The sequence below is a fragment of the Aquarana catesbeiana genome, linkage group LG12, assembly GCF_042186555.1.
Source record: "Aquarana catesbeiana isolate 2022-GZ linkage group LG12, ASM4218655v1, whole genome shotgun sequence".
NCBI classification, from domain to species: domain Eukaryota; kingdom Metazoa; phylum Chordata; class Amphibia; order Anura; family Ranidae; genus Aquarana; species Aquarana catesbeiana.
Window position 1 is genome coordinate 231059883 of NC_133335.1, and position 16735 is coordinate 231076617.

The 16735-nt window shown below is 45.9% G+C and overlaps 1 protein-coding gene across 4 annotated transcripts in view; it reads left to right on the forward strand.

The window, feature by feature from the left end:
- Positions 1 to 16392, forward strand: part of SDK2 (sidekick cell adhesion molecule 2) — an 818277-nt gene extending 801885 nt beyond the window's left edge. For all 4 annotated transcript variants that reach the window (XM_073606891.1, XM_073606893.1, XM_073606892.1 and 1 more), the window contains one exon: positions 12495 to 16392. In XM_073606891.1, the coding sequence (XP_073462992.1) occupies positions 12495 to 12842 (348 nt within the window). In that variant the 3' untranslated portion in view covers positions 12843 to 16392. The remainder of the gene's footprint in view (positions 1 to 12494) is intronic.
- Positions 16393 to 16735: the final 343 nt, after the last annotated feature.

Below are 16735 nucleotides of genomic sequence, written 5' to 3' on the forward strand. Positions count from 1 at the left end.
CATATTTCATGTCTGAGGTTTACAACCACTTAATTAAAAAAAAAAAAAAAAAGAAGAAGGTGAAGGTCTTCTTTAAGGACTGGTAAGCTGCAGCGCATTTCATTTTCTGTACACGCAGCTGATGTCCCCTTATCCTTTTGTACCGCCCCCTCTGGGAAAAAAAAAATCCTTTGCCAATTTTTTATACGGACCTGGTACTGAATGAGCCTATTAAGAGCGCTGCCTGTTTTCTCAAGCGCGAGAGGCGGGCATGGCTGCCAAGCCTGCTCGGAGTTACTAGTGCCTTCAGTAAAATGCCATTACTATGGGAACGCCACTATTTTCTACAAGCCGGCTGGATAAACAGACCGCGCCTTCCCCAAGTCAAACAAGGAATCCCGCACACACACACAACACCGTGCTAATCCCCGGCTCTACACGACCATGCCCAGAGAAAAGGCGCGTTTGTGCTGCCAGCCATTGTGCAGGTACATGCCTGCGTTCTGTAATATCTCAGTCACTGTCGTCGTCAGAATCGCAGCCACCGGATTTACACTATATTGCCAAAAGTATTGGGACGCCTGCCTTTACACACACATGAAATTTAATGGCATCCCACTCTTAGGCTGGCCATACACTATTCAATTTTCCTGTTCAACTTTCCTTTAGATTTACCAAAACCATATAATATGAGGTGAAACCTAAACCCTTTCAATGTGTATGCAATCAGGCAGACCCTTGCACTACATAGTTGAAGGTAAATCTAAAGAAAATTGAATAAGAAAATTGTATGGTGTATGGCCAGCTTTAGTCCGTAGGGTTCAATATTGAGTTGGCCCACCCTTTGTAGCTATAACAGCTTCAACTCTTCTGGGAGGGCCGTCCACAAGGTTTAGAAGTGTGTCTATGGGAATGTTTGATCATTCTTCCAGAAGCGCATTTGTGAGGTCAGGCACTGATGTTGGACAAGAAGGCCTGGCTCGCAGTCTCCGCTCTAATTCATCCCAAAGGTGTTCTATCAGGTTGAGGTCAGGACTCTGTGCAGGCCAGTCAAGTTCCTCCACCCCAAACTCGCTCATCCATGTCTTTATGGACCTTGCTTTGTGCACTGGTGGGCAGTCATGTTGGAACAGGAAGGGGCCGTCCCCAAACTGTTCCCACAAAGTTGGGAGCATGAAATTGTCCAAAACGTCTTGGTATGCTGACGCCTTAAGAGTTTCCTTCACTGGAACTAAGGGGCCAAACCCAACCGCTGAAAAACAACCCCACACCATAATTGCTTTTCTTGTTATCAGTGTCAAATTACATACAAATTACTTCCATGCAAACGTTCTGTATACCTTAAGAGAGGTGGTACTGGGAGGTGGGTACAAGGTGGAACCAAGGGGTAGTGCTTGAAGGTGGGGGTAGGAAGCGGAGACAAGGGGGTAGTCGGAAAGGGGGGGTGGTGAAGTACCTGCACCTATTCCCTGAGGAAATAAAGCCCTGAATAAAACTATATAGATCAGACCAAAATGAGGGACAGCGCAATAAATATGCGAAATAAATATGAATAAAAATTGTCCAAATAATCCAGAAGAGGAACCAGAAGTCCCAGAGCTGGATAAAAATGGCAGTGGGCAACGCCCACAATGTAGCTCCTCCACCCATACGTGTTACGTCCTGCTGATGAAGACCTGCAGGACGCAACGCGTACAGGGGTTAGGAGCTACGTTGCGGACGTCACCCTGTACCATCCTTCGTCCACACAGAGCGATATTCACAGATACTGTCAATGGAACTTTATATGCTTACTTTCATGGCATAACATGAGTGAGTCTCTATTTTAATAAACGTATTGATTATACAAGCGGAGAGCACTTAGATTTTGGTTTTGTCTTCATATTTTCGATTGGGCTGCTTACACTGACTGGAGCGTTGGTGATCCATTTAGTATCTCCGGTGGAGACAAGCGTGGTTGACCTCCTGGTTCCCAGGGGTCCACTCGCTCCGGTAAGCGCTCATTTTATCGGTCGGTGGAGGGATTGTCACACAGTGGCTAGTGAATTGGATTCATTCTTTCACGCGACTCTTCCTCATCAAGCTCCGGGACTTCTGGTTCCTCTTCTGGATTATTTGGACTATTTATATTTATATTTATTGGGCCACACTCATCTCTTATATTGAATGCATTTGAGGCGTTGTGATTAGCCTTTTTAGTGTTCAGCTTGCATTTTATTTCTATAATCGTTTCATTTTTGTTTGCGCTGATTGCCCATTTTTAGACAAAAATGAGGGACAAATGACAATTACCCTGGGTTGCAGGAAAGAAGTTTGCGCGATTCCGCCATCAACACAGACAGTGCTGACAAGGGAATCCCTCCTGCGGAGCAATCGACTGCTCCCGGCGTGGGGGCAGGAGGAGGAAGCCATCCCCACCAGGAGAAGACTGTGATTATTGCTACCCTGTTTCCCCGAAAATAAGACCTAGCGTGATTGTCGGTGATGGCTGCAATATAAGCCCTACCCCCCAAAGAAGCCCTAGTTAAAGTCCTTGTAGGTCTTATTTTCAGGGTAGGGCTTATTTTCGGGGAAACAGGGTAGGGCTTATTTGGGGGGTAGGGCTTATATTGCAGCCATCACTGACAATCACGCTAGGTCTTATTTTCAGGGAAACAGGGTAGCAGCTACAGCAGCGATAGTTGCAAGTGAATCCAGCAGGCTGGTTATCAGGGCCACTAATAAGGCAATACAACTGGCCCTCCTGTACTGGGCCCGGGCCCCATCAGTTCAAAAGGGGGGGCACCCGCCGAACAGGAGGGCTGGCTCTACTGTCTTATTGCTGACACCGATCCCCTTGCGGCTTCCCCAGGGGGATTGGTTCCAGTATCTGTGTGTAATTTATGTTGTATTTGTGTCCGCTAATAAAGTTTTTAGTGTATTTTTAGTGACAATATCATTTGATATTTTTGGATGAGGGGCTGTCATTTAGGCTATATGGGTCCCCATGGTTTCTAATAGCAGCCCTGCTGGTTATACCCAAGTTGATTGGTCAATCAACTTGGTACATTCAGCCTCCCCACACATGGTTTGAATCTTGGCCGGTTCCTGCTGAACCGGTAGAGATTTGAACCATCTATGGCCAGCTTAAGGTCCTTATCTCATGTACACATACCAGGTCCTATTTAGACAAGAGCCAATTATCCTACCAGCATGCCTTTGAAGTACCCAGAGGAAAAGCACTCAAGCACAGAGAGAGCACACAGACTCCATGCAGACAGTGTCCCTATTCAAACCAGGGACCCCAGTGCTGGGGGGCACAATTGCTAACTATTAAGCCACCGTGCTGCCGATTAGGGATGAGCTTCGTGTTCGAGTCGAACCCATGTTCGACTCGAACATCGGCTGTTCGATCGTTCGCCGAATTGCGAACGTTATGGGCCGTTCGCGCTAAATTCGTGTGGCGCGTCACGGCCCATAATTCACTGCGGCATCGCAGTGCATTGCTGGCTGATGATTGGCCAAGCATGCACTATGACCCGCATGCTTGGCCAATCACAGCGCTGTCAGTAGAGAGAGCTGTAATTGGCCAAAGCCAGGGTGGCTTTGGCCAATTATGGCTCAGGGGATTTAGTACACACCCCACACTATATAAGGCCGCCTGCACGGCGGCCCTGTGTAGTGTGTGTTCCGGTGTGCTGAGAGATAGAGAGAGAGAGAGACAGTGTCATTTGATTTGAGTTAGATAGATTAGGCAGAACAGTCAGTCAGTTAGCTGCACTTACAGTGTATTGTGTATATATATGCACCCCAGGTGTTGCATATATATATATACACTGTATTCAGTTTAGCTAGATCCGTTCCTGTTATCTTCTATCTAGACTATTTACATTTAATGCAGTGCGTCCTGCTCACAGTGTTCAGCTAGATCCGTTCCTGCTATTTACATTTAGTGCAGTGCGTCCTGCTCACAGTGTTCAGCTAGATCCGTTCCTGTTATCTTCTAGACTATTTACATTTAGTGCAGTGCGTCCTGCTCACAGTGTTCAGCTAGATCCGTTCCTGCAATTTACATTTAGTGCAGTGCGTCCTGCTCACAGTGTTCAGCTAGATCCGTTCCTGCTATTTACATTTAGTGCAGTGCGTCCTGCTCACAGTGTTCAGCTAGATCCGTTCCTGCTATTTACATTTAGTGCAGTGCGTCCTGCTCACAGTGTTCAGCTAGATCCGTTCCTGCTATTTACATTTAGTGCAGTGCGTCCTGCTCACAGTGTTCAGCTAGATCCGTTCCTGCTATTTACATTTAGTGCAGTGCGTCCTGCTCACAGTGTTCAGCTAGATCCGTTCCTGCTATTTACATTTAGTGCAGTGCGTCCTGCTCACAGTGTTCAGCTAGATCCGTTCCTGTTATCTTCTAGACTATTTACATTTAGTGCAGTGCGTCCTGCTCACAGTGTTCAGCTAGATCCGTTCCTGCAATTTACATTTAGTGCAGTGCGTCCTGCTCACAGTGTTCAGCTAGATCCGTTCCTGCTATTTACATTTAGTGCAGTGCGTCCTGCTCACAGTGTTCAGCTAGATCCGTTCCTGCTATTTACATTTAGTGCAGTGCGTCCTGCTCACAGTGTTCAGCTAGATCCGTTCCTGCTATTTACATTTAGTGCAGTGCGTCCTGCTCACAGTGTTCAGCTAGATCCGTTCCTGCTATTTACATTTAGTGCAGTGCGTCCTGCTCACAGTGTTCAGCTAGATCCGTTCCCGTTATCTTCTAGACTATTTACATTTAGTGCAGTGCGTCCTGCTCACAGTGTTCAGCTAGATCCGTTCCTGCAATTTACATTTAGTGCAGTGCGTCCTGCTCACAGTGTTCAGCTAGATCCGTTCCTGCTATTTACATTTAGTGCAGTGCGTCCTGCTCACAGTGTTCAGCTAGATCCGTTCCTGCTATTTACATTTAGTGCAGTGCGTCCTGCTCACAGTGTTCAGCTAGATCCGTTCCTGCTATTTACATTTAGTGCAGTGCGTCCTGCTCACAGTGTTCAGCTAGATCCGTTCCTGCTATTTACATTTAGTGCAGTGCGTCCTGCGCACAGTGTTCAGCTAGAGCCGTTCCTGCTATTTACATTTAGTGCAGTGCGTCCTGCTCACAGTGTTCAGCTAGATCCGTTCCTGTTATCTTCTAGACTATTTACATTTAGTGCAGTGCGTCCTGCTCACAGTGTTCAGCTAGATCCGTTCCTGCTATTTACATTTAGTGCAGTGCGTCCTGCTCACAGTGTTCAGCTAGATCCGTTCCTGTTATCTTCTAGACTATTTACATTTAGTGCAGTGCGTCCTGCTCACAGTGTTCAGCTAGATCCGTTCCTGTTATCTTCTAGACTATTTACATTTAGTGCAGTGCGTCCTGCTCACAGTGTTCAGCTAGATCCGTTCCTGCTATTTACATTTAGTGCAGTGCGTCCTGCTCACAGTGTTCAGCTAGATCCGTTCCTGTTAAATTCCTACTGACCGGCAGGCTTGTCTGGTTACAGTATATAAAGCTACCTGAAGAAAATTACAGGTGTTCTATTTGATCCTATTAGTACCACGGTCAGGCAGCTAGACTATTTACATTTAGTACAGTGCGTCCTGCTCACAGTGTTCAGCTAGATCCGTTCCTGTTATCTTCCTACTGACAGGCAGGCTTGTCTGGTTACAGTATATAAAGCTACCTGAAGAAAATTACAGGTGTTCTATTTGATCCTATTAGTACCACGGTCAGGCAGCTAGACTATTTACATTTAGTACAGTGCGTCCTGCTCACAGTGTACAGCTAGATCCGTTCCTGTTATCTTCCTACTGACAGGCAGGCTTGTCTGGTTACAGTATATAAAGCTACCTGAAGAAAATTACAGGTGTTCTATTTGATCCTATTAGTACCACGGTCAGGCAGCTAGACTATTTACATTTAGTACAGTGCGTCCTGCTCACAGTGTACAGCTAGATCCGTTCCTGTTATCTTCCTACTGACAGGCAGGCTTGTCTGGTTACAGTATATAAAGCTACCTGAAGAAAATTACAGGTGTTCTATTTGATCCTATTAGTACCACGGTCAGGCAGCTAGACTATTTACATTTAGTACAGTGCGTCCTGCTCACAGTGTTCAGCTAGATCCGTTCCTGTTATCTTCCTACTGACAGGCAGGCTTGTCTGGTTACAGTATATAAAGCTACTTGAAGAAAATTACAGGTGTTCTATCCCAGCTTAGTGCAGCTACAGGCCATTAGTATGTCTGGAAGGCCAAGAAGGAGAGGCAGACAGTCACAAGCCAATAAGAGAGGGCAAGCAGGCTCTGTGTCTAGTGCTGGTCGTGGAGACGGTGCATCCTCATCAGCACGTGGCCATGGGACACGCTTGGCCTTTTTTTCGGCAGCTGGCCATGTTGAGCCGCAACATGCGGAAGACTTGGTCGAGTGGATGACCAAGCCGTCCTCATCCTCCTCATCCTCTCTCACCCATGCCCAGGGTGCTTTGTCTGGCAAAGCAGCGGCCTCTTCCCTCAGCTCAATGTCATCAGTGACTCCTTCCCTAGCTCCACCATGTCCTCATGAGGATTCCCTCGAACTGTTTGACCACAGTGTTGGGTACATGCTCCAGGAGGATGCCCAGCGTTTGGAAGGCTCTGATGACGATACTGAGCTCGATGAAGGCAGTAACATGAGCGCGGACAGAGGGGGTGCCCAAGAAGGACAGCAATCTGGCAGTCATGCTCCCCCTGCTGCAGCATACTGCCAGGTTTGCTCCAGTGATGAGGAGGGAGGGGATGATGAGGTCACTGACTCAACGTGGGTGCCTGATAGGAGAGAGGAGGAGGAGGAGGAGGAGGAGGCGGCAGCACATCACCAACGAGGCAGGATGCCCTCCAGGGGCCAGCCTAAGGGCAGCACATTGACTGCATCACACCCCAAAGCTCCACATGTGCAGGGCGCTGCAGTCTCTGCGCGTTATTCAAAAAGTTCTTTGGTGTGGGCCTTTTTTGAGACGAGTGCATCAGATCGCACCGCTGCTATTTGCAACATATGTCTCAAGCGTATCTCGCGTGGCCAAAATATCTCCCGCTTGGGTACCACATGCTTGACCAGACATATGTTGACCTGCCATGCAGTTCGTTGGCAAGCGTATCTAAAAGACCCACACCAAAGAACAAAGAGGATCTCTCCTTGCTCCTCATCAGCTGAGATTTCCAACCCCACTAGACCTTCAGTCCTCTCTGAGACCTGCAGTGAGAGGAATGAAGGTGTAGAATTAGGTGTGTCACAGCCAAGTACTTGTGGGCAATCTGCTTTTGGTACACCGACGTCAGATTGTACCAGGCAAATTTCCCTGCCCCAGCTGCTGCACCGCCGAAAGAAGTTTGCTCCCAGCCATCCACATGCCCAGCGGTTGAATGCTAGCTTGGCAAAATTGCTAGCACTTCAACTGCTGCCTTTTCAGTTGGTAGACTCTGCCCCCTTCCGTGAGTTTGTGGAATGTGCGGTTCCTCAGTGGCAGGTACCCAAACGCCACTTTTTCTCACGGAAGGCGATTCCGGCTCTCTACCGGCATGTGGAAGGCAATGTCCATGCCTCGCTGGACAGGGCGGTCAGCGGTAAGGTGCATATTACCGCTGACTCATGGTCCAGCAGGCATGGACAGGGACGTTACCTAAGTTTCACGGCGCATTGGGTGACTCTGCTGGCAGCTGGGAAGGATGCAGGACAAGGTGCAGTAGTGTTGGAGGTTGTTCCGCCACCACGCCTCCAAAATGCTGATTGTGACACACCTCTCTCCTCCACCCCCTCCTCTTCTTCTTCCTCCATGGCCTCTTCCTCGGAACCAGCGGTGCTCCGTAGGCGTTCAAGGGGCTACGCAAGTACGCAGGCCAAAAGATGCCATGCGGTGCTTGAGCTGGTGTGCTTGGGGGACAGGAGCCACACTGGGGCAGAGGTTCTGTCAGCTCTGCAGGGGCAGGTTCAGAGGTGGTTGACGCCACGCCAACTTAAGGCAGGAATGGTGGTTTGCGACAATGGCACCAACCTCCTCTCTGCCCTCCGACAGGGACAAATGACCCATGTGCCCTGTTTGGCTCACGTCCTTAACTTGGTGGTGCAGCGGTTCTTGGGCAGGTACCCGGGCTTACAGGATGTCCTGAGGCAGGCCAGGAAAGTCTGTGTGCATTTCCGCCGGTCATATAATGCCAGTGCTCGGCTGACGGACCTCCAAAAGGAGTTTAACCTGCCCAAGAACCGCCTAATCTGTGACATGCCCACCAGGTGGAACTCAACGTTGGCCATGCTGCAGCGGCTGCACACGCAGCAGAGGGCCATCAATGAGTACCTGTGCGACTATGGCACCAGGACAGGGTCAGGGGAGCTTGGTTTTTTTTCCCCACGCCAGTGGGCCATGATCAGGGATGCATGCACTGTCCTGTCACCATTCGAGGAGGCCACGAGGATGGTGAGCAGTGACAGTGCATGCATCAGTGACACTGTCCCCCTTGTCCACCTGTTGGAGCACACGCTGCGTGGAATAATGGACAGGGCACTTGAGGCAGAACAGAGGCAGGAAGAGGAGGACTTCCTTAGCTCTCAAGGCCCCCTTTATCCAGACAGTGTTCCTGCGTGCCCGCCGATCACACAGGAAGAGGACGAGGAGGAAGAGGAGGAGGAGGAAGATTGTGTCAGTATGGAGGTGGAGCCTGGCACTCAGCATCAGCAGCAGTCTTTAAGGGATCAGTCCCAAGAAACACATGGACTTGTACGTGGCTGGGAGGAGGTGGCTGCGGACCATGTCGTTCTTAGTGACCCAGAGGACTCCGGACCGAATGCCTCAGCAAACCTACGCTGCATGGCCTCCCTGATCCTGCAAAGCCTGCGTAAGGATCCTCGTATTCGTGGTATCAAGGAGAAGGACCAATACTGGCTGGCAACCCTCCTTGATCCACGTTACAAGGGTAAGGTTGCGGACCTTATCTTGCCATCGCAGAGGGAGCAGAGGATGAAACATCTTCGGGAGGCCTTGCAGAAAGGTCTGTGCAACGCGTTCCCAGAGACTGGGAGGTTACAAACTCCTGTTTCTGGACAACGTGTTGCTGAGGCTTCGGTCAGTCAAAGAAGGAGCGGTGGAGAAGGTGGCCGTCTGACCGATGCGTTCAGACAATTTTTTGGTCCGCAGCCCCAAGGTATGATCGGTTCCAGCAACCATCGCCAGCGTCTGTTTTACATGGTGCAGGAATACCTAGGGGCAAGATCAGACTTGGACACCTTTCCCACCGAAAATCCTCTGGGTTACTGGGTCTTGAGGATGGATCACTGGCCAGAGCTTGCACAGTATGCAATTGAGCTACTGGCCTGTCCTGCATCCAGCGTTCTTTCGGAACGCACTTTCAGTGCTGCTGGAGGCGTGGTAACCGATCACAGGGTGCGTCTGTCCACCGACTCGGTCGATCGGCTGACCTTCATAAAAATGAATGAGTCTTGGATCACCACCAGCTACCAAGCACCTGATGCTGATGTAACCGAATAATTTTTTTTGAAATCTCAGATCCCTTCAAAGACTGCCTATGCTGATGCTGAGTGACTATCCCTGAGTAATTATCCTCTTCCTCCTCAATCATCACGCTGATAGCTTGTAAGAACATTTTTGGTTCTGGGCGCCACCACCAGTGCCTAAGGCACAATTTTTCAGCCCCTGTTTAACAGGGGCGTGTAATTACAATTTTTGATGTAATACTTTGCAGCAGGGCTCGTTCCTGCATTCCAACTAGAGTGTCTGTGAGGGGTTGCAGTGTTGTGGCACCAGCACCAGTGCCTAGGGCCCAATTTTTCTGCCCCTGTCTAACAGGGGCGTGTAATTACAATTTTTGATGCAATACTTTGCAGCAGGGCTCGTTCCTGCGTTCCAACTAGAGTGTCTGTGAGGGGTTGCAGTGTTGTGGCACCAGCACCAGTGCCTAAGGCCCAATTTTTCTGCCCCTGTCTAACAGGGGCGTGTAATTACAATTTTTGAAGCAATAATTTGCAGCAGGGCTCGTTCCTGCGTTCCAACTAGAGTGTCTGTGAGGGGTTGCAGTGTTGTGGCACCAGCACCAGTGCCTAAGGTCTAATTTTTCAGCTCCTGTTCAACAGGGGCATGTAATTACAATTCTTGATCTAATATTTCACAGCAGGGCCCTGTGAGGGCTTACAGTGTTGTGGCCACAGCAACACCTAAGGCCCAAATTTCTGCTGAGTATATAGGGCAGGACCCTACTTTCAAACATCTAACTTACAAACGACTCCTACTTGCAAACGGAAGGAGACAACAGGAAGTGAGATGAAATCTACCCCTAGGAAGGGAAATTCTCTCCTGTAAGAGTTAATATGGGAAAACAAGTTCTCCTTTCCACTGATGCTTTCCAATCCTTGTTCCACAAAAAAACCCAAATTTTCAAAAAACATTTTTCATTGGGACAAAAAAGTGAGGTGAAATCTTCTGAAGAGGAGGAAAGACAGCAAAACAAATGTCACAGGGGTGATAACCCTTCCCTATGTTTTCCAAAAAGCTTAGAAAAGATTTTTTGGCTGGAGCTAAACACGTTAAAAATGTTCAAAATTACAAACAGATTCTACTTAACAACAAACCTACAGTCCCTGTCTTGTTTGCACCGCCTGTATACTGCTGTTCAGAGTATATAGGGCCTGGTGGCCCCACACCTTTCCTTATTTTAATTTGGGTGCGGGGTTCCCCTTAATATCCATACAAGACCCAAAGGGACTGGTAATGGACTGGGGGGTACCCATGCCGTTTGTCTCACTGATTTTCATCCATATTGCCATGACCCGACATGACATTAAACCCGCAAGCAGTTTTAAATGAGATTTTTTCCTTTAAAAATGACATTTGGTGCAGGGACTGTTCTAAACATGGGAAACACGCGTCACTTTACAGGCATACTATAGACACCCCCCAGGTACGATATTTAAAGGAATATTTCACTTTTTTTTTTTTACTTTAAGCATCATTAAAATCACTGCTCCCGAAAAAACGGCCGTTTTTAAAAGTTTTTTTTGCATTGATACATGTCCCCTGGGGTAGGACCCGGGTCCCCAAACCCTTTTTAGGACAATACCATGCAAATTAGCCTTTAAAATGAGCACTTTTGATTTCGAACGTTCGAGTCCCATAGACGTCAATGGGGTTCTAACGTTCGTGCGAACTTTCGGTCCGTTCGCGGGTTCTGGTGCGAACCGAACCGGGGGGTGTTCGGCTCATCCCTACTGCCGATATTTGAACAAAACCAGTCTTGGGACCTCTTCTTGACCTCCTTAGAGTTCTAGTTGTCTGGACATTATCCAGCCAGTGGGAACATATTGAAGCTAGAGGTTCCATATGATGGCCAGGCACCTAGCATTTTCAGAAGCAGAGCTCAGCCATCAATCTATTTCTTTCCTTATAGGTCCCCCTTCGCGTAAAACACAACGTTTGATTGGCGGTGAATTTGGCTGGTGACAGGCTCAGGGTAGAAGGTGTCAGGTTCATCTCCCCCTCGTTAGTCCAGGCGCCGCCATCAAACAATATTTAGACTGAAAACAATGAAAACACAGCTGTGATCTTCAGCTCGCCGCGTTTTGAGGTTGGCAAAACATTTGAAACATTCCTTGTCCTTCTAAAAGCCTTAAAAGAAACACCTATTCTCTGCTATTTTGAGGACACGGTTGGACGGAGGATGTTAACTTCTCTTTGGGCTATGAATAATTCCATATACATTCTGAGAGGTTAATTAATGATACTTTTGATGGGTGAATGTGGAGGGGGGGCCGTTAGAGCGCAAGTTCTTTGGAGCAGAGTTTTGGCTGGATTTGTAGAAACATGTGAAGATGCTCTCTTTGTAAACAATTGGGATGTACAGTGTATAGAGCGGGTAAAATTGGTATTGAACCTGTCACCATTTTTCTAGGTAAATATATTTCTAGGTGCTATTGAGAGATATATCTCTATCTCTTCACTTGTAGAGGAGAACCGCACTCTGCTTCCAGTTTAGTGCCAGCAATCAGGTCTTCCCACCGACCTTGTATATAGAGAAAAAGTCCAAGAGGTTGCTGCACTTAAAAACTTCTTTGCTTTATTTCACAATATCTTCAGGAAAGATTTACAAAGCAAGCGTAATCATTCCAAGCATTATCAAAGGCAACAAATGCCTACACAGAATTCAGATATGTGAAATAAAGCAAAGAAGTTTTTAAGTGCAGCAACCTCTTGGACTTTGTTCTATATATATATATAGATATATATATCTATATATCTATCATGGATCCTGAGGAAGTGAGTCTCTCGTGAGATACATTATACATTGCTCCTAGACACCAACATCTCCACATTGATTATATGTACTGATGGTATTTTAACTCCCAGTGGCCCATATAAAGCCCCTGTACCTATCCCTGCACTGAATGGGAGTTAACGGAGGGTAGAGTTTTTTTGCATGTTAGGTTTGGATTTCTCCATCAACCTTTAACGTGTCCCTTATTTTGCTACAGGGCAGCGACAGCGAATACGAAGTGGACCAGAACCAACAGAAGAGCCATTCCTTTGTCAACCATTACATCAGCGACCCCACCTACTACAACTCCTGGAGGCGGCAGCAGAAGGGCATATCCCGGGCGCATGCCTACAACTACACAGACAACGACCTGGAGGATGACTCTGAACACTGTATCATACCCAACAGCAACAGTAGTCAGCAGGGCAGCCTGTACAGGCCCAAACCCAGTCGGACTCCAACACCTCAGCAGGCCCCAACCCAACAAAACCCCATATACCGCCCACCCAGCAGCCTCGCCCCTACATCCCGGGCCCCCATCGCTGGATTTTCATCCTTCGTTTGATGACAAACCTTGCACCAATGTACCATTGTTTCGTCAAATTTCAAGAAGCAGATAAATATATATATATAATATATAAAAAAAGGTATGTGTGTATATATGCATATACATATATATGAAGGAGAAAAAAAAAAAAAAACTTTATGGAATTTGTGTTGGAGACAATCAGTCGTGGATTTAGAACTTTATTTTGCTGCTTCAAATATGTAAAATATTCCAAAGGTTTCTGGGTGCAAAAAAAAAAAAGTAAGCGAAATGCCGAAAAAGAGGTGATCTGAACCAAGAAAACTCTCCTTACCGAGGAACATGGCAGCCATTGCTGTTGCCTCAGAATATCTTGCCGTCTACATTGCCTATACCAAGGATTACCGTGCCTGAAGATTGAGTCTGACCAGCAAGCGATGGAAAGCAACCTTGCCCGAAAGACGGATGGCCGCTATGGTTACGGCATATCCAGAAGGATTATTAGACGCTTAACGCTGGTCGGCGATCCTCATACCTCATGGTATGGGAATATCAGATTATTAACCACAGGGCCTGTTTTGGACTTGATATCAAGATTATTTGTCTAAGAAACTGCCTGATACCTTACCAATGTTGGGAATAATACATCTATATAGGTTGGGGGTTTAATCACAAGTAACAGCAACAATTATAAGATACTGTCCAGGGTTTCAAGGCTTCAAGGAATCCTCCACTTCAGGAGGTGGACCTCTTTATTCAGGGTGGAAATGTGCTGCCCCTAGCAACCTTCAATCTACTTCTCCCTTTTTTGCTGCTAGTTCAGGCTGAAAGGTGGAAGACAATTTGTTACTATGGGCAGCATGGTTCTTGTGGTACCGTCCTCATTTACAGAACCCCATATTTGGGTCAGATTATGGTATCACAGCATTGGAGATGGACTTATCGATCTTAATTGTGTGTTTTCTCCATCCATTGGGAGGTATAATAAGGACTTTTCAGTCTGCACCATCAAACATTGTATCTTTTTTTTTTTTTTATATTTGATACCAAAATTTGCTACCTTTTCTTCACCTTCTTGGCATCTATAAAGGTTTGGGAAAGGGGACTCAATAGTTAGCTGGTAAGAAAAAAAAATAAATAATAATAATCGCTCCTTTGTGTTGTCCATAGCAACTGAGGAGACGTTTGGTTTAGTTTTTCAACCCGCTCAAGAAAATTAATAGCTGGAATCAGATTTCTGTGGGTAACACAGACCTTTTTCTTTGCTTTGGGCCTAGTGTGGTTTAACAGACAATGGAGTAGCATTGCATATACCTAAACAGTATTCTAGAAGAGAATGGCCTATGATGAGAGTGTGGTGGATGTGGATTGCTGAATCTATATAGGAGATCAGTTGTGTTGGATGTGATGACATAAGGAGAACTCCAATCAGGACAAACACCATCAGTCAATATTTTATCACTTTAGGTCCAAGTTTGATGATCATTAAGATCACTAAACTTGGATGTAACATGATGCAGTAAAAGTGATTTTTGAGCTTTTGAAATTACTATATTAGATGTTGAAGAAAACCTGTAGAAAGCAAAATACGGAGTCTGATTATGCTGCTGGTCTTCTGAAAATGCTAGATGTCTGCTTTTTTTTTTTTCTTCAGTAGTCTGACTTAAAACAAATATGCAAAAAAGTAAAAATCAGGAATCCTGAGCTGTACATATGTTCAAGGCAATTAAGCCAGGGAGTAAAGAAGTTTTTGGATGGCCTTGATACTCTGGCAGCTGGTATATTTAGAAGGAGAGGTCCGTAATGGCAACCTGCGTATGTATTGCCGTCAGTATGGGTTTTCTTTTAGGATCAGCTCATGTGGAGCTATGCACAAGCTCCCACTGTGGAATCTATATTCAAAACACAAATTGCATATGCAAGCCCAGGATGGTGAAGCTGCTCCAGAGCAAAACTTAACAGGAGTGCCAATCAATTCTGAAAAAAACATTTTATGCAGCATGCTGAAGTTGCATCTTGACTGGAGTTCTTCCTAAAGTTAGCAAAGGTTAATATCCTTAGGGATTTTTATTCTGTGTATGATATGCCTTCTACTAGTTTTAATTTTCTTCTGATCTGAGAAGTTTTCTGTCACATAGCTGAAGTAGACAAAACTACACGATACCCCTTTTATGTGGCATGACATCAGTGATCTGAATAGACAAGGACCACAAAAATGTATCCATGGCATAACTATGACAAAAAAGCTACAATGGGATCTGAGGGCTGTGTGGGGTACCCATTACCATTCCCTTTTCTCCATATGACAAAACAACTGCAATGGGATCAGGGGGCTGTGTGGGGAACCCATTACTGCCCCCTCTTCTCCATATGACAAAACAGCTGCAATGCGATCTGAGGGTTGTGCAGGGAAACCCATTACTATACCCTCTTCTTCATATGACAAACCAGCTGCAATGGGATCTGAGTGCTGTGTGGGGGAACCCATTACCATCCCCTTTTTTCCCCATTTGTGCTGGCCAGCGATTGGGTAGACGTTCTTATAATGGTTAGCATCATTTATTAATGATAAAAAAGGGCCTGCCTGAGCAGTTCATTCAATTTATATTGAGTCACTTATACCCAACCCACTACATAGTTATGGGTACATTTTGCTAATCTACGTTAATTAAATGGGTGTATGACCACATAAAGCAGACTCTTGCAAAGTTTTAAAAAGAGTGTTAAGGGGTAGGACATTGGCAGGTTTCTGTTGTCATCTATGTCACTATTGAGAAGATTGCCCTCAACTTCCTGTCTCTCACTGGAAATTCTGCTAAATGGAGTCAGAGAAAAAAAAAAAAAATGATCAGAGTGGGGAAAAGTTAGAACAACCGTCAGGTTTTTGTTATGTCTCCCGTCTTTTTTCTGGTGGCACAGGGACCGAAAATGTGTATAGTTCTATGTATTCTGTATAGACTAGGTAGACATTCTAACTCATTCCTACTCTGTACAACACCAAATTATATAGTTTTGCTTGAGTTGGGCTTTAGTCCTGACTGGCAGCTTTTTAGTGCAGGAATAGGGTATTTCACAAGCAGGGACAGGACGGGCATGCGTGAAACAGAATTTATAGTTCATTATGAGATAGAGGTTAAGATGTAAGTGAGGTAGAAGGTTGGGGAACCCAGGAAGTTGATCTTTCCTTCTGTTCCAACTGGGTCTTTATTTCGTTTTCTGCATTATCAAAACTATAAATGCTACATTTTTTTGGATACCAGCCTAAAGCAGAAGGTACCCAACGTTTATGTCATGGCCCCAATGTTGTTGTTCGGGGACCCACAAGTGTCAGTTAAAAAAATATGTTTTAAGCCCCCCAAAAGGTGTTTATCAATAGAACCCAAAGGAGTGGATAGATTTCTCTAAAAATATTGCAACCCCAATTTTAGCCTTTTGAAAAGGTCATTTACACCTAAAGGTTGCAGAATCTTTCATCATCATCCAAGTCTGTATTGGTGGATGCACATCAGTACGATTGCCCCTATGATATAATTTTTGGGGATTTAAAACACATATCGATATATGTATAAAAAAAAAATTTAAAAATGTATTGTAAAAAAAAACAAAAAAAAAAAAAACGGTTGTGTCTGGTTAAAGGGTCAGCCCACCAAAAACGGATATATTTTTTTTTCAGATGCAGAGAGATCTTTTGAGTTATAAAATGTGTCCACCCAAAGCCATCACTGGTTACTGGTCAAGTATTCTTCTGACCAAATTCCTCTTGTCCAAAACTTTTGGGTGGAATTGTTATTTAGGAGTGTTGCGGGATTCAAAAAGCTCCACCTGACTGTATACTCAGCGTTATTTTGCCAGTATTACGTCACGCCAATGTTTTGTTTGAGCCAGTATGCAAAAGAAAAGAAAAAAAAAAAGTATCAGTTTCCACTTCAGTT